General features: G+C 32.8%; 3 protein-coding genes across 6 annotated transcripts; 1 reads left to right on the forward strand and 2 right to left on the reverse strand.

Annotated features, from left to right (window-relative positions):
- Positions 1-667: 667 nt before the first annotated feature.
- On the reverse strand, positions 668-21,698 carry LOC17879901 (putative acyl-activating enzyme 19). Of its 4 annotated transcripts, XM_006282971.2 has the most exons (17): positions 21,397-21,698; positions 20,919-21,314; positions 20,224-20,420; positions 19,412-19,615; positions 18,385-19,104; positions 17,235-17,899; positions 16,927-17,002; positions 16,758-16,844; positions 16,558-16,601; positions 15,957-16,065; positions 15,764-15,823; positions 15,476-15,560; positions 15,333-15,397; positions 15,088-15,147; positions 14,955-14,999; positions 14,372-14,481; positions 13,848-14,282 (listed from the first exon to the last, which is right to left on the reverse strand). In XM_006282971.2, exons 1-17 carry the CDS (start codon positions 21,659-21,661, stop codon positions 14,069-14,071), a joined length of 3,402 nt encoding a protein of 1,133 aa, XP_006283033.1. In that variant the 5' UTR covers positions 21,662-21,698; the 3' UTR covers positions 13,848-14,068. The 4 variants fall into 4 exon arrangements, 3 of the variants coding, with proteins under 3 accessions (XP_023634437.1, XP_006283033.1, XP_023634436.1); XM_023778669.1 differs by lacking the exons at positions 13,848-14,282; positions 14,372-14,481 and adding an exon at positions 668-751 and having other exon boundaries at positions 15,088-15,142; XM_023778668.1 differs by lacking the exon at positions 13,848-14,282 and having other exon boundaries at positions 14,389-14,481; positions 15,088-15,142.
- On the reverse strand, positions 1,396-8,227 carry LOC17879936 (putative F-box protein At5g38390). The gene is made up of 4 exons (XM_006285839.2): positions 8,214-8,227; positions 2,061-2,979; positions 1,831-1,971; positions 1,396-1,734 (listed from the first exon to the last, which is right to left on the reverse strand). Exons 2-4 carry the CDS (start codon positions 2,970-2,972, stop codon positions 1,396-1,398), a joined length of 1,392 nt encoding a protein of 463 aa, XP_006285901.1. The 5' UTR covers positions 2,973-2,979; positions 8,214-8,227.
- LOC111829456 lies at positions 4,320-5,945 on the forward strand. The gene is made up of 2 exons (XM_023778541.1): positions 4,320-4,990; positions 5,327-5,945. Exons 1-2 carry the CDS (start codon positions 4,320-4,322, stop codon positions 5,943-5,945), a joined length of 1,290 nt encoding a protein of 429 aa, XP_023634309.1.
- Positions 21,699-23,645: the final 1,947 nt, after the last annotated feature.

The raw sequence follows: 23,645 nt of genomic DNA on the forward strand, positions 1-23,645 counted from the left end.
ATTGTAAATATTCTTTTCCAAATTTGGATGTTTTGAGCTATTGTAAAGATATCCACACACTGTCAGTGTCTCTGATTGAGACATGTCTACAAATATGATGTTAACAATAGTTCCTAGTTTTTTCCTGAGGATGTTAACAATAGTTACTGAGGATGTCTACAAATATGATGTTAACAATAGTTCCTAGTTTTTTCTTTTCCATTGTTGCTGCAGCCAAAATTCATCTGCTTTATGATATTTTCTCATTCACAACATCATGGAACAGCAGGGGTTTTACTTTGTATATATACAACAACTCCAAAATTTCCTTCGTTCATTCATTGGTATGTTGAGCTATCTATAACCTCCCCTACCTGCAACTATCAAGAGAGAGGCAATGCACATAGTCGTCACGTGAATCTATAACTCCCCTACCTGTAAGATCATCACTGGTGAGGAGAAAATGTCTGCCTGCAACTCCAACTTTTGAGTCATGTGAATCTCTGCTGAGTATGGGACTCACACGAAGGACATGAACTCTTCCGGAGCTCGAGCATACAGTCACCAACCTGGAAAATACATGGAAACACCAAGAAGGAGGTATCATCTTACATCCACGATAATTACATACATTCATATGTGCTTATTGCTGTAATTAATACCTGTCGGAAGCAAGCAGTTGATGCGATTCAAAATGCAGATTCTCATCGATGTATGCAGATGCTGTAATCGGGTCCCCAATACTGTATTCCCACACAAGATTGCCAGATTCCTGAAGTGAATTCCACAAAACAGTCATAACTAAATATACTGAAGTTTTGAGACTAGTGCCACAAAAACTGATCCTCATGAACGTCCCTATCGACTTTCCTAAACCAAGCTTCATACTAGTAAGACCTCATTGTGGGAACAAGTACGGAGGTTTGCGCATACTCTACAATGTGTCAATCGATTCGTGTTAGTTAATGTTTATAATGAACTCATGTACTACACTTATTTGTGCTAGTTTGACTTATCTTCCTACGAGGCCTCACACATAGTTCAATGAAACCATTCTCGCTATAATGATTACTACCTTGTCTTTAGTTTAATGTCTTATAGTATGTTTTTAAAAATAAAAAAGTTCACTTATTTGACTCAGAGTTTTATGTTCATACGTTTGATAAATTTGTTCTCCATGCTTTTGTATGCACTTAAAGAATTAGACTTGGTTGATATAACGTGCGTGTCAAGTACTCAAGTGCAAGCCTCTAGTGGTTTAGATAGTTCATCACTTGATACGACGTGAAACAACTAAACGAACACACACTTCATAACTTAATGTAAGATAGCTTATTGATGACTTTTTTCGTTGGGGACAGTATAGTGAAATGAAACAAAACCAAAAGGGACTTTAACTGGCAAATCTATGAGCAATTACGTCCACTTCTTATACAAGTTACCACTTACTAGGAGCTGGACAATGCAAGTTGATGACTTGTTATAGTGTTCCATCATCATCTCCTCAATAACTTCAGACACTTGAGGGACTATAAGCTGTGTTGGATCATTCTCTTCCATATAGATCTTCATCTCCTTCAAACATGGAAAATAGTCCAAGAAATGTTTTATCAGGAGGATCTCTTTGGTTGCTCCTTGAAACCCTTTAATCTCTAACAATTTTACTGGACAAGATGTGAGTGAACGACCCTTTTCCTCCCGAGAAACGCAATCACAAGCATCCCCGCATTTATCTGTCACATAGTGCAAGAGACCCTGAAATCATAAAGAAAATAAATGATTATTCAAAGTATGAACTCTATCTTTATATATATATATATATATATGTTTGGCAAATGATTTGTTTCATACCTCAAAGACTAGAGTTTCTAAAAGCGGACATTTCCTTAGAAGAACCGGCATTGCTTGCCATCCTCGTTTATTGTCGCTTTTAATAGTTAACGAGTTGAGGTTTTTGAACATTGGCAATGATTCACAACATACAGAAAGCACCTGATAACAAGAAAACTCACAATTAGAACAAACATTACTACTACAAAGTATAAATATCAAAAATATAGCAAAAGAAGAAGAGAACTGACCTCAAGAGTATTAGGAGACAGAACTAGACACCGAACATTTCGAATGCCATTCATAAGGTTCCCAACATTTGAAAACCGGTTGATAACATTCTCTTCATCATTCTCTAACAAAATACCGTGTGGCAATCTTGCTCGCTCGATCTCTTTTTCCCTTACCCAAAGGCTGATCTGAGCCTCAAACAAGTTATCCATATTAGCTACGGAATAATCTTCCGCGGCATAATCAGAGTAACCAAAGTAAACAAGACTAGGTGTATCAAATAAATAATTAATTATACTACTGTTGAACCCTATTGTTAGGACCTTGAGGCTTGCACTTGATACAGTCACGGTAACATCCCAATATTCTTTCCAGTCTAAATCATATAGGACTAATTCCTCAAGTGCAGGCAAAGCATGAAGAAGAATCTCAAACTTATCAGCAGATACATAAACTGATTTCAGAACAAGAGTTTTGAGCTTCGGTAAGAAAAGGCTCCCATCGATTAAACTAAGATCAAATCCAAATTCTAATTCCAACTTAACTAGTTTCTTGTTCTGGAAAACTTTCGGACACATATGGTTATTGTTATCTACTGATTCCCTATCATCAAAGATCGATAGATCAATCTTGGAAACACCACGCACCATCACATTCTGTATCCAACCATTCACACGATCTATATCAATATTGCCGATACCATCGAGGTAGAACTTCTTTAAGGGAGAAGTACCCTGCAATGCCAATACTCTATCCATAAAATCCATGAAGCTCGGTCGAAAATCAGTGTCATCAATGTCAAGATTAGGGACAAACGCAATCAAATCGCGCCATCTCTTGGACAAAACAGATGTCAAAGCAGCCTCTTTGGTGGTAAGGAAGGATAGTATATGACAAAGAAGCTCTTCTGGTAGATTGCTTATGAGATCCATCTTCTTTCTCTTCACGTACAAAACGAATTGTGACTATGGTTAGAGAAGTCTTAAAGGAACAAGAAGACTTATAGAGTTACTTTTCCTTTATTATGGTTTTTGGTATTTTTACTTTATTATGTTTTAGGTATTGTTTAAGGTTTTTCTTTGTAACCTGAGGCCCAAGCAACTATTGTTGGTTAAGGAACCAATTGAACCAATTGAACCAGATAAAATTAAATGTAACCCGAATTAGAACCGAGTAATCGGAACGGTTTGGAAACTAATTGAATTGAAAAGTTGGATTAATCGTTAAAGATGAGAGAACCCTAGCCACCACCACCAACACCAACACCAAGGTCAGCTTTTTCAATTGAACAGAGTTTTCATATGTCACTAAAGAAACTTAATTTTACACAGAGGAGCTTCTGAAGAATCTTGAAATGAAATATTACGAGGGTGCAGCTGGAACAGTTGAGTATAAAAAGGGTCTTTTGTCATACTTATTGCACGGGAAAGACGAGTTCTTTGCTGGTTTAGAAGAAGCATCAGCTGATGCCACATACAGAACTATTGGTAATCTGTGGAATAGTTACCCGAAGGACGAGGTATAACGAGCTTATATTTAGCTATGTCACAAATTCTACTGTGGGATATGTGAATGTTAGATCTTATAAATTACCTCTTTTGTAGGATTTTGAACAGTTTCAGACTCCATCCGAAGAGTTCACGATCGATGCTGAATCTGAATCTCTGAAGAGTTCCAACTATTTCTGTGAACTCTTTAGGATCAAGCCGGTGGTATCTTTCTTTAGAAGTCTCGTAAGAAGCTACGTAAAGCAAGTTGTTGTTGCATGATGGTCTTTTAAAAAGACTCTTTTTGAAGGGATTTGAGTTGCAGAGGATAGTTGGGAAGTAGTTGGAGAGGGAATCAGGTGTGTTTGGACAAGTACATGAGTGGAGTCCGAGGGAAGTTGTCAGTGCCCAAGACACAATATTGCCAAAAAGAGATTATTGCATTTAGTATAATCATCAAAAGGCATACAACATTCTTGTCACCTATGTTAGTTCCTTTCACTAGAGCTATCTAAAGAAGTTGCCTAGTTCAAGCAACAACGTTTTTTACATGTCATCCAAAATTTGATTAGCATCCATAAGTTCCACATATGGGGAAGTGTCAATCGTTAACAATCAACAAAACTTGTAATGCAGAAAAACAAAACTTAGGAAATACACAACATATAATGCAGCTAGGGAAATATGAAGATATACCTGGGAATTACTTGAAAGCCTTAGGCAACTCTCATTTCTTATGGTAAATATATACAATACATTGCATTTGAAAATTAGGTCTAGATAAATAGTGCAATGGCCCGCTTTTGGTGGAGTAATAGAGCAGATAGCTCGGGTATTCATTGGATCTCTTGGGACCATATCTGCTCCCATTTCTCAGACGGGGGTCTAGGGTTTCGGGTTCTCGAGGACTTTAACCTAGCCCTTTTGGCAAAGCAACTGTGGAGGTTACTTCGATTCCCAGATTCTTTACTTAGTAGAATACTCAAAGGACGGTACTTTCGTTACAGTAGCCCCCTGGAGATTTCCGTATCTAATCGGCCGTCCTATGGATGGAGAAGCCTACTTGCATCTAAAGCAGTACTAAAACATGGAATCCGGAAAACAATTGGCTCAGGATTTAATACGTTTATTTGGACGGACCCATGGATCCCAGATTCTCCTCCTAGACCACCCATTGGGATCACAGGGGACAGAAACCCCTTGGTCTGCGTTAACACTCTTATTGATCCGGTGTCCAAAACCTGGCGAATGGAAAAGCTTAGGGAACTTTTCCCACCACAGGAAATTGCCCTTATAATGGGAATAAATCCGAGTTTAAATAGATCTCGAGATGGATATAGCTGGTCTGCCACTAAATCAGGCAACTATACAGTCAAATCTGGTTACGAAGTTGCGAGAACTCTATCTCGCCCAGCTTGCGACCTCCCTTTTCAGGGACCTTGTGTTACCGCTCTACAGGCGCAAGCGTGGAAATTAAAAACCACACGGAAACTTAAACATCTAGTGTGGCAAAGCGTGTCAGGTTGCCTTGCAACTTGTCAAAGATTACATTATCGCCATATTGGCAGGGACAAATATTGTCCCCGATGCGGTGCAGAAGAAGAGACTATTAATCATTTATTCTTTGAATGCCCTCCAGCTAGACAAGTTTGGGCTCTTTCGGCTATTCCTTCGGCACCTCAAGTTTTCCCACTATCCTCCCTTTATAGTAATTTGGATTTCCTATTCTGGAGAGGTAAGTTGGGTGGTGCCTCTGCAGAGAGTTTGCAAGTATTCCCATGGTATATGTGGTTTATTTGGAAAGCAAGGAACAAAAAGCTCTTTGAGAATAAAGAGGAATCCCCACAAGATACGGTGGATAAGGCAGTTTTGGAAGCAGAATTGTGGCATCAAGCCAATAACCAAGTTGTTTCCACGTCTGTGGGTGAGATTAGGGGAGACCTTAGACCCCTACCGTGTGACTCATTGGTATGTTTTATTGATGGGTCGTGGATGGAGGCGGATGCCAGAAGTGGACATGGCTGGATAGCTTCGACAGGTGAGCATGACATCCTTCTTGGTTTAAAGTGCTCACCTCGGAGCCTCTCGCCTCTTCACTCGGAGTTAGATACTCTATTATGGGCTATGAAATGCTTAATTGCTCACTCGGTCGACAAAGTTATAGTCGCAACGTATTGTCAAGATTTGGTTACTATGCTCGCTCAAGGAGAGGATTGGCCAGCTTTTGGATCAGAAATTCGTGATTTTTCCTTTTTACAGCACAGTTTTTCCGAGTTTAGTATTAGGCATATTCCTAGAAGTTGGAATTTCCGTGCTGATAAACTTGCGAAATGTGCAAGAGTGCGTGGTTTTTGTTTTTCCCATGTAGGTCAATCGGTCCCTGCTTGGCTCTCTCTCGAAGAAAATCAATTCCGATAGACTAGTGTATGGGGTTTGTAGGCAAAAAAAAAAAAAAAAAAAAAAAAAAAAGGAAATACACAACATATAATGCAGCTAGGGAAATATGAAGATATACCTGGGAATTACTTGAAAGCCTTAGGCAACTCTCATTTCTTATGGTAAATATATACAATACATTGCATTTGAAAATTAGGTCTAGATAAAAAGAACTATTGGATTTGTTTTTGCTATTAGTAAACATAACTACATATAAAAAATTAGTAAGAGAAATATGGTTCGTCTATTTCGGGACAGAAAATCCATCCCGTCCTGTCCCATATGCCATGTTTTTCCATCTCATAACCGTGGTTTTACTAATAACTTACTTATTTGTGATTGTATATTTTAGTACAATAGATAGAGAAATAGGTAAAAAAATTTAGACTCGCACGTACGTGTGGAATTTTATTGGTAGGTACATTTATTTATTATAGAATTTATAAGATAAAATTATAAGAATTAACTATTTTTATCGAGTTTGTAAAATGTTTGAAATAATATTCGATTTACCATAAACTTCATATTGTCATGACACGGGACCCATATCGAGTGTGAATCGGATTAGTGATCACCTAAATTTCTATTAAACTTGTGAACTATCAAACCAAATATAAGTATTGAAAGAACATTATAACTTCGTGAACCGGATTTCCAAATATAATTGTCAAACATGTCAAACTCGTTCGCTATGCCTACTCTGCGCCGCAATTGATTAAAATATTTTATCTATATAAGAAAAAATATTCCATAATGTACATTAGTTAATAGTATGTCTACATTACATGCTTGAATTCATGTTATCCAAAAATCCCGTTATCTTAAATTCTCGTCTCGTATTTTATCCGGAATAGTTTAGATAATGGTTTTTATTTTACGAATTAGTCATAATCTTTCTGTACCCGTTATTTCATATACAAGTATCTTAAATAAATAGGAAAGTTGAAATTGAATTTCACTATACAAATTTTATGACCTCGTCTCGTAATTAGTAACCTTTATTTTTCATTCTGTATTTGTTTTTAAAAACAGTTTATATAATATTTTAAGTATACATTGTCTTCTTGGACCCGTTATTTCGTGTCTCAATATTTGAAATATATAGAAAATTTAGAAAGTGAATTTAGCAATTTAAATTTCATGTTCTTGTATCCTACTCGCTATTTTATATTTGAAAGTTCAAATTGAATTAAACTTTATGATCTTGTCTCCAAACCATTATATATCATCTTGTTTTTTTTTCTATGAGAAATATTTTAGATAATGTTTGTTTTTCAAATTATATATTCCCATCTCGTACCCATTACTATGATTTTTCTTCTATATAACACCATGTACATGTTGTAAAATAATTTTAATATATGTAAAATTTCCATATAATCGTCCGAAAATAGAGACATACGTGCCGAAGCTGCCTTTTATTCGGTTTTTTGAGATTTTGAGAATTAGATACAACTACCAATCGTTTTTATTCCAACCCATCATCCAAAATTTTATATCTCATATTTCTCAAGGATAGTTCAAAATTGTACGCAGTGTATATGTGGAATAATGGTTGTAAATATTTACTTATTATATCATTTATAGTTTGGATTCATACCAGTTTGACATTTAGTTTGGTTTTAGTAAGAAATAGCTAACGATTTTGTTCTTGAACACTTGACTTTTTTTTTTTTTTGAAAATTACTAAAAAGAAGTAGAAATAAAATCATAAAAATATAATCCATTTATTATTTAAAAATTGTTAATAAGTCGTACAATTTATTTAAATGTGATGTATCCCCTTATTATTATGTTTTAATGTTAATTATATTTTTCTATGTTTATAATCTCAAAATGCAGTTTATGATTTGATAAAAAAAATTAGTTAAGATTAGATTATAGTACAGATATGCAAATTGCCTATGAACGTAGATTTATTTTGTTACGATCGTGTTAAAATAATAAGAAAAACAAGTTTGAAATAATTCCTATGGATGTAGATTTATTTTGTTACGATCGTGTGAAAATAATAAGAAAAAGAAGTTTGAAATAATCATTAACTAATTGTTTGATAAAAATAGTTCATCAACTAATCTCTACTATATAAAAGTTGAGGCTATAAGCTTTTGAGAGCGTCCACATAGGATTTTAGACGACCAATCGGGATTAGACATCTCATTATTTTTAACAAATTTTTAATAGCAATTATTTTCCATATCTAAAATTATGTAAAAAGAAAAATTAACCATGATATATGGAAAATAAAACAAATATTTTAAAATATAGGAACTATTCTAAATATAAACTTTTGTTATTAAAATATTTGATACAAAGATAATCAAATTTGTTTTTCAAATTTAATTAAATTCATCAACGGAAATATTTTAAAATGTGTAGCATATGTTTGATTTTAAACAACCAATCACGGTTAGAGATTTCATTATTTAACATTTTTATAATTATAATAATTTTCTAGATTAAGAAAAAACAGGATATACAGAATTCAAAGAAATTTTTAAAAAATTTATATTGGGAAATAGTTATTTTGTATTCTAAGTTTTTTTAATAAAGGAAAAAGATATGAAACATTTAATAATAAAATTTTTAAAGTTGTACATTTCTAAAATCTATGAAGTTTAAATAATTTTTTTAAAAGAAAATATCCATCATTATTAGTCTCACTAAATTTGTTTGTTTTCCAAATTTGATCAAAATATCCAGTTTATTGATTGATGTTGTTTCAAAATTTGTAATTTTAATATTAATAACTCACATAGAGGAGAAAATATGAAACTATAGTTGAGATTAGAAATTTCATCATTTTTTTATAAATAAAATAATTTTCTATATTAAGATTTTTGAAAAAATGAAAAAAATCAAGATATATAGATTTCAGAGAAACATTAACTATGCTCCAAATTTTATGATAGTGTATATCAAAAGAGAATAAAAGGATAACCAAAGCTTCTCAATCACTATAAAGACTTGGGTTAAGAATTTTAGATCTATATATAACTATATTAGATATCAGAAAAATGTAAACTTCCCTCCAATTTATAAAAAACGAATAAATGGGATAAACAAATCTTATCATTCACGATAATGACTTGGGTTAAGAATTTTAGATATGAAATTCAATAAATGACAAATATGGACTTTATTGTTGGCAAGAGGGTAAGGAATATGAGCCATATATTTGAGGAAATTAATTCAGCATTTGAGAAAGAAATTTTATGTAATACTGTTCCATGTATTTAGAGAGAGCAGAGATGGTTGGTTAACGGGATCTCCGGCTCTGGCAAAGATTATAAAATATTTAGGCGGTTGGATCATAAAAGGAAAATTGCAAGGAGAGTATAAATCCCCGACTAGGAGAGGCCATTGTTAAAAGTTATAACCTAACTAGGTTTTGGTTGTAGACTTAGATTTTGAATTCTTTATTGGCGGTCAAGTTTTGTCCCTGATTATAAGAGTGGCGAAATGGATGCCAGAAGTTAGGTTTTTTTTAAATAAAATTAGTGGTGATGAGAGAGGATATGAAAATACAAATCAAAAATATTCTATTATTTCTATATAGTGCCAATCGGTATTTTTCATTTTCATAATTGTAACAACCCGTCCTGTGTGATCATCCGCCATGTGGCACACTCCGCCACATGACATCCTTACAGCGCTGCAGCGCATCGACCCGAACCTCTCTCATGTGGGCCCAAACTGCGCAGCCCACTTACTCGCAGCCTCCTGGCCCAGCAGGTAGGTTATTGGTGCGCCTAGCGTTACTCGAACCCAGGTCCTCACCCTTTAACAACCTTACCACTTGACAAGTTGTTACCAATTTATCTGCAGGTCAGTAAAATAGCACTAATTAATATAATTATAATATTTTAAATTATATTTATATTTTTTTTTTAATATTTGGGTTGACTATTTTACATTTAGGATATAATTTTTAGGAGGTAGTGTTTAGAGTTTTGGATTTAATTTTGATAGTTTAATTATAAAATATGGTGCTATTTTTGCAATTTTGTGAAATGTGTGCTAAATTCGGAAACAAAACTTGTTTTGGTGCTATTAATGAGAATTGTCCTTTATTTAATTTCAATATTTTTGAAACATCAAAAAATCTTATCGACCTCAAAAGAGATCTTAGTTTGATTTATTATGATACTTTCAGTATCAGACTACCACCCCCTAAATTTTGAAGTGGCGTTTGATACTAGTTGTACATATTTTTGTACCCAAGTAGGATCATAAAAGATCATTGACGTACACAAGTATTGGTATTGCTCATTTGATATTTTAATTTATTCATACTATGGAGTTACAAATTTTTACTTTATCCTATATCGCAAAATATATATTTTCGGAGGTTTTATGTCTATATCAAAAACTTGATTCTTCTATAAATTTTATCAATGAATACTAAGAAATTATAAATTTTAAAAATAATTAATTAAGAATTTAAATTTTGGTGAATTACTATTGGTTAATAACTATAAAAATGTTTTAGTATGAAAATTAATGCATTTATAGTTAAATATGAAATAATTTTCTTAATTTGTGCCATTTTTTTTACCAAATCCACCTTTTCGATACACAGAACATACTAAATTAGGATATGATTTGAACCTATTACATCATATAATGTATACTGAATAAGATGATTAATTATACATTTTGTACCTTACAAACTTTTGTAAATGGTATTCTATATTTATCTTATGAAAGATAAATGATAAGCTCATATTATTTAAATATTTTCAATCCTATACATAATATAAAATATATTTTAATTATGTTCATTCAATAAAATACCAAAAAAATGGGGAATTTCAAAAATACCCCTTTTCCAATACCACTTTTTTAAAATACCCCTCTTTCTAATTTTATCAAAAAGTCACTATAAAATTTGAAATTTATCAAAACAATATGTGTAAGCTTATATTTATAGACACAAATTATCTTTATATGTGTGTAAATATATATATATATATATCATAAATACCGTATAAATACCTTTTAAAATAATTTAAAACCTTATAAAAACTTTCTAAACCTTTTAAAAACACTTATAAAAACCTTATAAATGCCGTTCAGAAATTTTTAAAAACTTATAAATATTTGGATTTAGTCTTCCAGTAGTAATGATGATCTTAATGTACCTTATCAACCATATAAAAATTTATAATTTTTCATATTTGAAAAGGGGTATTTTTGAAAATGTATAGAAATGAGGGGAATTTTTAAAAAGGATACACCAAAAGGGGCATTTCTCAAAAATTATCAAAAAAAAAAAAAATCAAAAAGCTTAAAATCAATGATTTAGAAAATTATTTTCATCAAAACATTATCTATAATAATGTAATAGTTTATGACAAATGAAATGATTAGAATTTTTTGTTTATCTAGTTTTTGGCACTACAAAATACTGAGTGGATTGTATCATTTATTTTGTATTTTTGCATTATTCATGCAAATAATTAACATCGGTTTATTATCACCTGATGCAAAAAAAAAAAAATTTTATCAGTTATTATAATTTATATTAAAATGTGTCAATTTTCTATAAATGATACTATATGTCCTATCAATCTGTAAAAGCGATGTTATTATTTTTGTTGGTTATAATAATTGAGGTCAAATATATATCAAACAATTTTATATAAACTAATATAATTAATTTACAAATAAACTAATATATATCAATTTTCTATAAACTAATATAATTTTATTATTTGTGTCGGGTATTAATTTTTGAAGTACTATAAATAATTACAAAATAATAATTATTAAATTCAAAATATTAATTATTTTTAATATATTTATAATTTTTTTTTGTTAGTTTTCGTAAAATATAGGAAATCATGGTGGATTTTTTCTTTTTTACATCTTTTCAAATTATACGTCTCTCCTTAAGAGACACCAGACTCGAGCCCGGATTTTGTGAAAAGACAACAGAGGTGAGAACCACTAGCCCACTTGTCATTCTCAATCATGGTGGATATTTATTTCCAAAATCTTGTTGCAATATATTGACTAAAAATCTAATCAATTACATCACATAAATAATCAATCTTTAATACCAAAAAAAAAGGGAAAAAGATGGCTGGCTACACCAACTATAGAGTAATGCATAGTCACACATGCCAATTATCATATTGTATACTCAACTACACGAACTAGATGTATTGCATGACCACATGTATCAACTATACAACGTCATGTAGTCAACACCATAGACATAAAATTCTGGTACACCGGTCAACTGACTCTGGCGTTGACCGGTGTTGACTCCGGCGTTGACCGTTTTTGACCCAAAAAAATATTCCAAATTTTTTTATATTATTTTATTTTTATTGTTAAAAAACTAAAAACTGTAATTATTTTATAATGAATTGTTATGGTTTTGTATACTTTTAAAAAATATAATCTTAGGAAAAAAATTGTAACAATAATTTTTGTATTTAAGTAAATCACATAATAAGTTAATGGTTTTGATTGACAATGTAAAAATACGCAATTCTTACTAATTGATAAGATTTTCCAGTTTTAATTTAGATTCTAATATCTTGAGTTATTTTACTATTAGTTTAGCTCTAAATTTAGAATTAACTAATTATAATAAGAATGAATACATTAAAGATTTAAACAAAACTAGTATTTAGATATTGAATATATAAAAACAAAATCAATATTTTTTTAATTAATTTTTTTATGGTTTTGTATAATGAAAATATATAATCTTAGGAAGAAAATTGCTATGATGATTTTGTATTTAAAATAAATCAAATAATAAGTTAATATTTTTATTAACAATAAAATTAAAATTGCTATGATGATTTCGTCATTTTCTTCCTAAGATTATATTTTTAATAATATAATATCTTGAAATTGTTTATAGTTTTGTATAATTAAAAATTCAAAATTAATTACAGTTTTTAGTTTTTTAACAATAAAAATAAAAATTATATAAAAAAAAGTTTGGAATTTTTTTTGGGTCAAAAACGGTCAACGCTGAAGTCAACACCGGTCAACGCTAGAATCAGTTGACCGGTGTATTAGAATTTTATGTCTATGGTGTTGACTAAATGACGTTGTATAGTTGATACATGTGGCCATGCAATACATCTAGTTCGTGTAGTTGAGTATACAATATGATATTTTGCATGTGTGACTATGCATTACTCTATAGTTCGTGAAGCCAGCCATCTTTTTTCCAAAAAAAAATTATAATTGGGTTTTGGTTTCTCACGTTTAAACACATCTTCCTTTTGTGCCATGCTTGTTCCTTCCATTAATTATTACTTCTTCAAGAAATTTAAGTTCTTCCTCTAAAAAAAACTTCAATTCTTTGTTTATATCATCCTCTTCTAGTTGTGGAATAAAGATTGTACTTTGGTTATGACTTGAGATCCCTTAGCTTTAATCATCATCACACACAATTAAGAAAATAATGTCTGCAAATTTAGCACTTGTATAACTTGATATACGTGGAGTTATATGGTTGGCAACATTGAGTTTTGTAGAGTTTTATTGATACGGACTGTACTTGAATGATGACATGTTGAGGGATGGAATCAATCCTTGATTCAAGAAAAAGCGAAGCCTTATGGTCAATATGTATTGTGTTAGCCATATTTGTTCTGTTCATACCGCCTCGCGTGAAGGAATGTGCATAGAGCTGTGTTGAGTTATGAGAGAAGATTGGCTTGGATTGAGAAAAAAAGAAAGGATAGATCATGTTTTGCAACTAGCTCCACTTTCTGTTCTTAGTAGAGACACAAAGACACATTTGGATAAGCTGAGCCTAGAGAGTAAATCTTTTCAAGATTTGGATGTTTTGAGCTATTGTAAAGTCACCCACATCGATTTGGCGAGTATACATACTGTCAGTGTCTCTGATTGAGATAAAGCTCATCTTTGATTAGCTTACTGAGATGTCTACAAGTATGATGTCCTCCATTTGTTAACATTAGTTCCTATTTTTTTCTTTTCCATTGTTGCTGCAGCCAAAATTCATCTGCTTTATGATATTTTCTCATTCACAACATCATGGAACAGCAGGGGTTTTACTTTGTATATATACTTCCTTCGTTCATTCATTCATTGCTATGTAACCTCCCCTACCTGCAACTATCAAGAGAGAGGCAATGCACATAGTCATCACGACAGCCAACAAATATCCGGCCACCCATCATCACTGGTGAGGAGAAAATGTCTGCCTGCAACTCCAGCCTTGCGATTTCTCCTACTTTTGAGTCAAGTGAATCTTTGCTGGGTATGGGACTCACACGAAGGACATGAACTCTTCCCGAGCTCGAGCATACAGTCACCAACCTGGAAAATAGATGGAAACACGAGGAGGTATCATCATACATCCATGATATTAACATACATTCATATGTGCTTATTCATGTAAATAATACCTGTCGGATGCAAGCAGTTGATACGATTCAAAATGCAGATTCTCATCGATGTATACAGATGCTGTAATCGGGTCCCCGATACTGTATTCCCACACAAGATTGCCGGATTCCTGAAGTGAGTTCCACAAAACAGTCATAACTCAATATACTGAAGTTTTGAGACTAGTGCCACAAAAACTGATCCTCCTAAACGTCCCTATTTCCCTAAAACTCAAATCTAACATACTTCCCTTGGAATAGATTTGATTCCACTAATTTTGCTATAGATTCAAGTACTGTATGTCTTTAGTGCATCCACAAGCTGTTAATTTCAAGAAAGTATATTCCTTCTAATATAAACGCAGATATCAATAAGCCAATGAAGGCAGAAGACTCGTAAAAAAATGATGTCTCTCAGAAAGGACTCCTTGAAGATGCATAGGAAGACATAAATTTGGAGTATGCAGACATGATAACGTTGTACTTCCATGGAAATTAAGTCTTATCGCATAAGGTTTTAAAACACTTTTTAAAAGAAAGCCCTTCTCAAAAAATAAATATTGGTAGACAGCGTAAGTGAACTATAAGGGTTATAAGAATGTACCGGTTCTAGTGAATAAACACTTCCATTTCTACAGCACACAAGCACCTGAAGCAAAGTAGATATGTAATCAACCTTAGCAAGAAATCTCTACACAAAAGGGTGAACTGCAGATGTACTCAGGAATCAAGAGTACCTGAGAAGGAAGCATATGTGACATACAAGGCCCAGCAAATATTGGTCCACCAGTCCTATACTGCATCAATATAACAACTGACAGAGTTGGAGAACTGTGAGATGGCCAAAACAATATGACAGGAACAAAAGAAGTGGAAAGCCCTTTTGACTAGATAGTAACTCCTAAATAGCATAAGAATCAGGGAAAGCCATATGGACTTTATGATATCATTCAAGTGAACTGGGATCAACTCATACACATACCCTCCAAATAATAGTTCCAGACGGACTCATTGCGATAACTTGGCCATCAACTAAGCAGCAAATAACTGTGACAAAAAATAGAGATTAACAATGATACTGAAATCAAGGAACAGAAAGAATATAGTTAAGGAGGAAGAAAAAACCGCTTCGGCTTCTTGGGCTAATGCATAGGGAACCAAAAATCGGTGCCTCTAGTTCAAGTAACCACAAGGTGTGGAATGGAGAATCCTGCATTTGCAAAATTAACCCGAATAAACAAGGCTCTTATCTCAAATATTAGTCTATAAGAACAACTCTCCCTCTGGAGCCAAAAGAAATGTAATTCTGATCGCCTATCCATATCAGGACGGGCAACTGGAATGCAAAAATTGAGGCAAATACGGAATACAAAAGATACAGAAGAAACAGCACATAGATCAAAAGGCCCATACCTCTATTGATACAGCTATCACGCGACCACTTGTAGAAGCCACGTACAGTGATCTATGACCCTGGGTGAAGCATCAAAGATGAATCAGGTGGTATTAAGAGACTTCAGTAATCATAAAAATATTTGACCACAGACGACATGTTTTAGCCGTGGACAAGCAGCTATGCCTCGGATAGAGTAGGTTAAGTCTGAACCTCATCAATTATAGGTGAAGCAAATATGCTCCCACCACATTGCAGCTTATAAACACAGCGTTGACTCCTATAGTCAAGGGCATAAAGATTGTGGTCATGTGATCCACACCTGCATGAATGATGCAAAATTAAGCTTAATGGTTGGTGACTTTACAAGAACTCAAGGCAAAATCTAATCTACATAATCATAGAAAAACTTTAAGTAAACGCAAGAGCTAAAACAGTAACAGTATATAACTTCAGTCACTGCTCCTAAATTTCTCTTCAAACTTCTTTATCAGTTGCTATTTATTTTTACTAAGGTGAGATCCTTTCACAGACTCCACTTGGAATTGGTTGTCATAACAATTTTTCACGAACCTAACATATTATATATGAAAAACAAACATACTATCATCAATGCTATGTAAAGAAAACCATAAAATTAACCATTCCTAACTATGAAAAGTATGAATGTAAGGTCCACTCCAACAAAAGCGAGACTGGAAAGGAATTCAACATGAGGCACAAATATTATGACTATGATCACATAACCACTCCTCTTCAACTCAGTAAAGTGACTTGGTGGATATGATAAAAGAAAAAAGTCACAATGTAATACCATATTAGTTGTGAAGATGTATCCACAACAGGTTGGCACTTTATCTTCATCCGAAAAAGAAAACAAATTGTCTTAAGTCAGCTAGCCATCTGAGAACAATTTCTAGGAATGAGCAAAATATATGACACAGATAATAAGCGGCATAAGGTAGACAAAGAGAGTACAAAGCTATGAACAATCAATTTTCCTTCAAATCTAACCTCGCCACAAGCTTGGAATGTCCAACATAAGCTTCCAGTAGAGAAATCTAAAAAATATAATTTTCCTTTGTAGCATCCAACAACGACCTAGCATTGGAGATATCCCTAAAACTGTTTAAGTATATTAGAAAGGATACAGTGACCTATACAAATCGATGAGAAGACTAACCTGACTAAAATCACCAACTACCATGGCTGAACCTTCTATCCTTCCCTCTAGAATAGTCTCCCAACATATAGAGCCACTAATTAGCACAGTAAAGTGTATCATTTGTTAGAATTCCAGCCTATTTCGTCAAAAACATTAACATAGACCTCTCATTTCATATTAGATCCAAATCCTATGATCAGCAGTTCAAAAAAAACTTAAAATTTCATATGCTAGAGAGTGATTTCAATTTAACCAGAACAATGATGACACCTGTTTGATTAAGATAACTTACATCTGATACATCAGATTAACAGTGATACACATACCTTTTGGCGTCAATGCACGAAAATTTGCGTGAATGAGAACCAATGAATAGATAAGTTTTTGAATGCTTCAATACAACTAGGGGCGAGGCATCTACACAAGACTCCATATGAACTTTCCATATTTCTTGGATAGAGACCATTTGGTTCCTTGGAATCTCCACAGACCAGTTTTCTTGGTTTGCCTCTTCATTACTACATGAGTTTGGAGAATATACCTTATTGCACCGACTGAATGCACATTGTATTTGAGAAAATCCTGAATCCCATGATTTATTTTCTTTCATTCTTTTGGGAGAAAAATGTTCTGAATCAATTTTCAATCGCTTTGGGGAATTATTCTTCTCAGACTGGATTCCTGAAGGTGTTGGGCCTGACGTAACACTAGAATGAAGTGGAACAGTTCTACTAACCAACCCATTACCATTATAACTCTCTGTCTTGAGGTCTAGTTTCTGAGTGGTGTTGTGTTGCATACCTTCTCTTAACTTACCTTCCATCTTTGACAGACAGATCAAAAGCCTAGATGGAGTTCGAAATTGGTAAATCAATCTCATATCAATACCAAGACTATGTGAAAGATGCGCTGCCGCTAAGGAGTCTCCACCAATCGCAAAGAAATCATCATCGTCTGAAACTTCTTTGACCAGTAATGCATCACAGACTGCCTACATCCAAAGTTTAGGAAATGATTTAACTCCTCTTCTATCGTCAATAAATTCAAAAGATTAAAACAAAACAACGTTCTCTACATTTTTCATAAGCATAATTACTCAACCAAAAACTGAGATTCCAAACTTCTCTCTTCCCAAAGAAATTTTGATTATTATCCTAACAAGTATTGCATTGCTTTTAAATTTCTTGCACCTCATGTTCTCTACTCCATATCCCTTTACTCCAGGCTCGACAATATGATCACAAATCTGACAGAAAAATACTTTTCAACACAAACAGTCACCTTTGAACAACTCTAGTTTCCCATTCAAACTATACCTTTAACCCAAGTTGACAACCGTCCAAGGGTTACCCAAAGAAAATGATCAAAGATTTTTTTTAATATAGTTTAGAGAGAGAAAGAAGCAATCAGATACCAAAAAGGCTTACTCATAAGGAGAAAATAAAACGCGTATGTAAGCACAGGAGTTTATCTGACCTTTTTAATAGTTTGCAGTAAACTATTAGTTACACTGCTATGCATCATATTTTGAGCAAGGGTTGTAGGACGTTTCAACCTTGCTAGTGCTTCATAATCAACTTTTCCACTTGAAGTAAGTGGTAGTGACTCCACCAAAACAAAATGGTTTGGAACCATCACTGAAGGAAGTTTTTCGCTCATCCATCTTCTGATTGAAAATATGATACCGTCACTGGAATCGACTTCCTTGTTCAGTACTAAAAAGGCCTTAAGTGAAGCAAGCTCCGTCTCATCTCTGCTAAGTAGAACAACAGCTTCAGCAACATCTGGATTTAGTTGTAGAATTGTTTCAATCTCTTCAAGAGCCATTCGTATTCCATTGAGTTTAACAGTTCGATCCCTTCTCCCAATAAAAACCAAATCACCACTAGGAAGCTGTCGTCCATAATCACCAGTTCTATAATAAAGCTGGCTTCCACAATCATTCTTTAAATGATTACAGAGCGAGTTATTATGTAGCTTAACGTAGCCTTGGGACTCTATCGAGGAATGCATGTACCCTTGTGAAAGACATAGACCACCAACACATATTTCTCCCTCATAAGGTTTATTTTCGTCCCCAAGAAGTACAACTTTGCAATTGGAAATTGGCTTGCCAATAGGAACAGTACTAATCTCGTTAGTCTTCAAGAGTCTTGGCAACCCACTGCAGTCAAAATAAGTGCAGTCCCCTGATACCTACTAAACAAAACAAAAAGGTCATTCATACACTTTCAATCTCAACAAAATACTGCATAAGTAAAGAGAATGCAGAGAAGATATATTATAACTCTGACTTGCTAAAACAAGTTAGACTATGCCTAAGTATCAAATAAGTGAAATTAATAAGTCTTTAAGGTATTTACATCTTTCAAATCAGATAGTAATAATCACTTAATCAGCATCTTTTAAAACATAAACACTAGCTGACACTGCTAAAAACTTTTTATTCACTACCTTACGAAGATTTTCTAATATTAAATTATGGTAAGCTTAATTTTCTCACCTCTGTACTCCCATATAGATTCAGAAAACATGTTTCAGGAAGTAGGTTGTGGAGTGAATTCCACAAGCTCATAGGAAAGGGTTCGCCACTTAAAACTACCAGCTTCAGGCACCTTTGAAGCTTATTGTGTCCACGATGTTGTAAAGTAGGAAGAATAGCTCTCATCATCGATGGGACAGCTAAGAGCCTACTGATAGAATACACCTATCAAGATGGATAAACTTTCACGACCATTACTCGAATGGAAAGTAAAAGTAATACAATGAAAGATAAAGCAGTTTTCCTTTCCTCTCAATGAAATATAAAGCAGTTTTCCTTTCCTCTAATGATAGGAACCTTAACTCAAGCTACCAACAAAAAAAAGCTATATATGTTCTTCATGTCGACTTAATTTGTTACATCATTAATGCTCCAACTAAGAACTTTAGTCGCACCATATGCTGTTCGTGACAATAAATCATAAGTAGATTGGAGTTAAATAAAAGAAACTAGAACATTATCATTATGCAACATGGCATCCAATGAATTTATCATAACAAACATAAGATATGATACAGTTTTACTTTATGCATTGTATATTGCTACGTTACGTATTTGATCCCAATATGCAACCTGAAGATGCTTAAACCAATTTCCAGATTTTAATATGGATAGTTAAGAACAGAAAAACGAGAAACGGCTGATGAACATCTAAAATATATTGGCAACAAAAAGACTTCGGTTAGGAAATATTACAGAGTTCTCAACAATTTGACACAGAAAATGGTTGTTTTTTTCTTTCCAAACTATAGAAAACAAAATATAACTCTTACCTCCAAAAAATCAATGATGGATATCATATTCTCTTTTAGTAGAGTAAATGGAGGGACGACTAATGGGGTGGAATTAAGAATAGCACCAAGAAACTCCTGCAGATGATCAACAAAACCAACTGAAGTCTTAAACGCCAATCGCTGCTCTCCAACAACAGGATAGAACTCTTGCATCCACAAGAAGCGATTTAAAAGTCCTACAGAGAAGGGACAGGAATTTCAGATGTTCTCACTTTGTAGGAAAAAGAAGTGCAAACACAAAAAAGCTATAAGATGGATTCATTTCCATCAGCTACAAAAAAAATGTAAAAATACTGTTGCCTACCATTAGATTTACCCTGTCACTTACAATTCATAGAAAATAAATTATATAATAATCAATCAGTACAAAGATTGAAATATATGAAAACAGCTACGGGAAAGCATCTCAAAAAGGGTCTAAGTTTTTATGCAAGTGCAGAGAATTATAGCTAACATCTTCACAGAGACAATAGTTACCCATTTTTGCCACCGATTTAAGGTCAAACATGTGATCTGTTATTGATAAATGCTGAATGCTATAAGCAAATCTCTTTCTCAGACTTATAAGACCTTCGAATTCCAAGATAATTATACATAACAATGTATTTTTCATTTGCAGAAGTAGCAGAAACAGGTTCAAACAGTTGTATGATGAAAAAGAAACAAGTTCTAACCTTCTTCAGTGCCACAAACTCCTTTTGGCTTCCCAGTAGATCCTGAAGTATACATGAGATAACAAAACTGTCTTTGCCTCTCTTTCTTGCAAGGCCAAACAAAGCTTGAGGAACCAGTTTCCAAGTCCAATTTCTCATCCATTGAAAACAATAACACAGGGCAAACCTTGCTTTCTACAAGCCAATGTGATCCCTCAGAAGACAAGCCACAAGCAATCACAAGACAAACATTTGAAGACGAAATAAGAGTCAAAACCCTTTCTCTAGGCCATGAAGGATCTAAAGGTAAGAAAGCTTCTCCACACCTCAGAACAGAGAACACACTAACTATGTATTCAACTGAAGGTGGCATATATAAAGCCACGACCTTTGGCATATACACAGCTGAACCAGCCTCTGCAATGTCAAAAGGTTAAAACTTTATAAGCTTTTATACTCAGAGAACCTTAGAAAATTCAAAAGAGCTTAAATGGGTAACCTTGAGAATCATCGTCACTGAGGATACGACGGAGACGAGAGGTGAGTGAATCGATTGATGAGGAAAGCTCGGCGAACGTGAAACATTTGTCTCCGTCGTAAACAGGCGGAGAATTAGAAGGTTCAGCTGATTCCGACCTAATCCTCGTCGCCGTCAAGCTTGAAGCTTGAATCACGGCGATTTTATGAGGGCTTTTGGTGGCTGCATCAACGAAGTAATGAGAAATGCAGCAATTCTCCGGCTTGCCTCGGTTACTGTCACTCATCTGCCGCCGCTTTCACCGGAAAAAACTGTTATTTTTTATTTTTTGATAACATCAAGTTCATATAATACTTTCACCATTATAGATTTATACAATTTTAAATTTTGGTAATTACATGGTTACTAAATAAAAATAAAAATAAAAATAAAAATAAAAATAAAAAAGATTCAAAGGATGTAAGTAAACTAGTAATGTCAAAAAAATAGCAGAATAACTAAATACTAGTGATAGACCCGCACGTACGTGCGGAGTTATTTTTACAAAATTACGATTTTTTAAATAGATGTTATTTCGGTAAAATTTTGTTATATGAGTTTTTTTGATAAACTATATATAGACATACAGTTGTAAAATATAAATATTGTATTACATGATAAAATTTTAAAATTACAATTTTAACATTTTTTAAATGAAAATGATAAGTGATATTACGTGTTTATTTTTTAAACTAATCAAAACATTTCTAACCGTTTGCTTAGAGATGTTCAATCGGATTTGGGTTTGGCTTTAGTTTGAATTGTTTTATGTGTAGTTTAGAATGGAAACCCGTCATGTTCCTTTCCGTCTCGTCCTGACCCGTCCCGTCCCTTCCCGTCTTCAATCTGTCATAAAATTTCTGTTACATAATCGTTTCTTTTTAAAACACAATCATTTGCCAATGTTTATTATAAGAAACTTGGCAAAAGATTTAGACGGGATACTCATATTCCTCGTTTAAATATTTATTTTTATCAAACTAATAAAAATCTAATTATCAATCTAAGTCACATGCTCCCACCATTTTCATTCACAATGCACTGTCTGTAATCCTAGCATAGACAATCCTTGTTCGATTTTTAATTTTATTGATCTTTCAGTTTCATCTTTATTTCTCGTTACTTTCTTCAATTCAAAGATTCACGTTTTAGCCTTTTTGTTTTCTAAAGATTTAGGTATTTCTATTTTTTAATACATGGATTTATCGTAGTTTTGTTATCCGAAGTATACGTTATCTTCTTGTACCTGTCATTTCATGTCTAAATATTTGAAATAAATAGGAAAGTGGAAATTAAATTTAGCAATTTAAATTACATGTCCTCGTATCGTACTCGTAGTTTTATATTTGAAAGTTGAAAGTAAATTTAACTTTATGACCGTGTCTCATAACAATTATATCTAATCATGTTTTTTTTTATGTGAAATAGTTCAGATAATGTTTGTTTCAAATTATATATTCCCGTCTCGTATCCATTCCTATAAGTTTATATATTTTTTTAATAAATAACACCATTTACATGTAACTAAATATAATTTTAATATATGTAAAATTTCATATAATCGTCCAAAAGTAGAGATTTATACGTCCCAAAGTTGAATTTTGTTCAATATTTTGAGATTTTAAGAATTAAATATAACTACCAATTTTTTTTTTTCAACCGGTTATCCAAAACTTATATATCATATTTGTCAAGGATAGTTTAAAATTGTACGTATATGTGAGATAATGTTTGTAGATGTTTATTTATTATATCATTTATATCATACCAATTTGACATTTTATTTGTTTTCAATTAGATTAAATCATTAAAAATATAATCTATTTATTATTTAAAAACTGGTAATAAGTTGTTAAAATCATTTAAATGTGATATATCCACTTGTTATTTAGTTTTAATCTTAATAGAAATTCTATATGTTTATAATCTCAAAATGTAGTTTATGATTTGATAAAACAATTATTTAATATTTGATAATAGTAATGATATGCAAATTGCCAATGGATGAAGGTTTATTTTGTTAAGATTGTGTGAAATTAATAAGAAAAAAGAAGTTTAGAATAATCATTAACTAACGGTTTGACCAAATAAAAATCATTAACTAATTGAATTAATGATAAATTTTGTAGATATCATTTGTGCTATAATTGCTAGATTTATATTTGAATATGAATATTTTTTATGTGAAAATAAGAAATTTATGTGATCTAGAATGTTTATTCGCATGATTT

Source organism: Capsella rubella, unplaced genomic scaffold, assembly GCF_000375325.1.
Source record: "Capsella rubella cultivar Monte Gargano unplaced genomic scaffold, Caprub1_0 scaffold_7, whole genome shotgun sequence".
Lineage (NCBI taxonomy): Eukaryota > Viridiplantae > Streptophyta > Magnoliopsida > Brassicales > Brassicaceae > Capsella > Capsella rubella.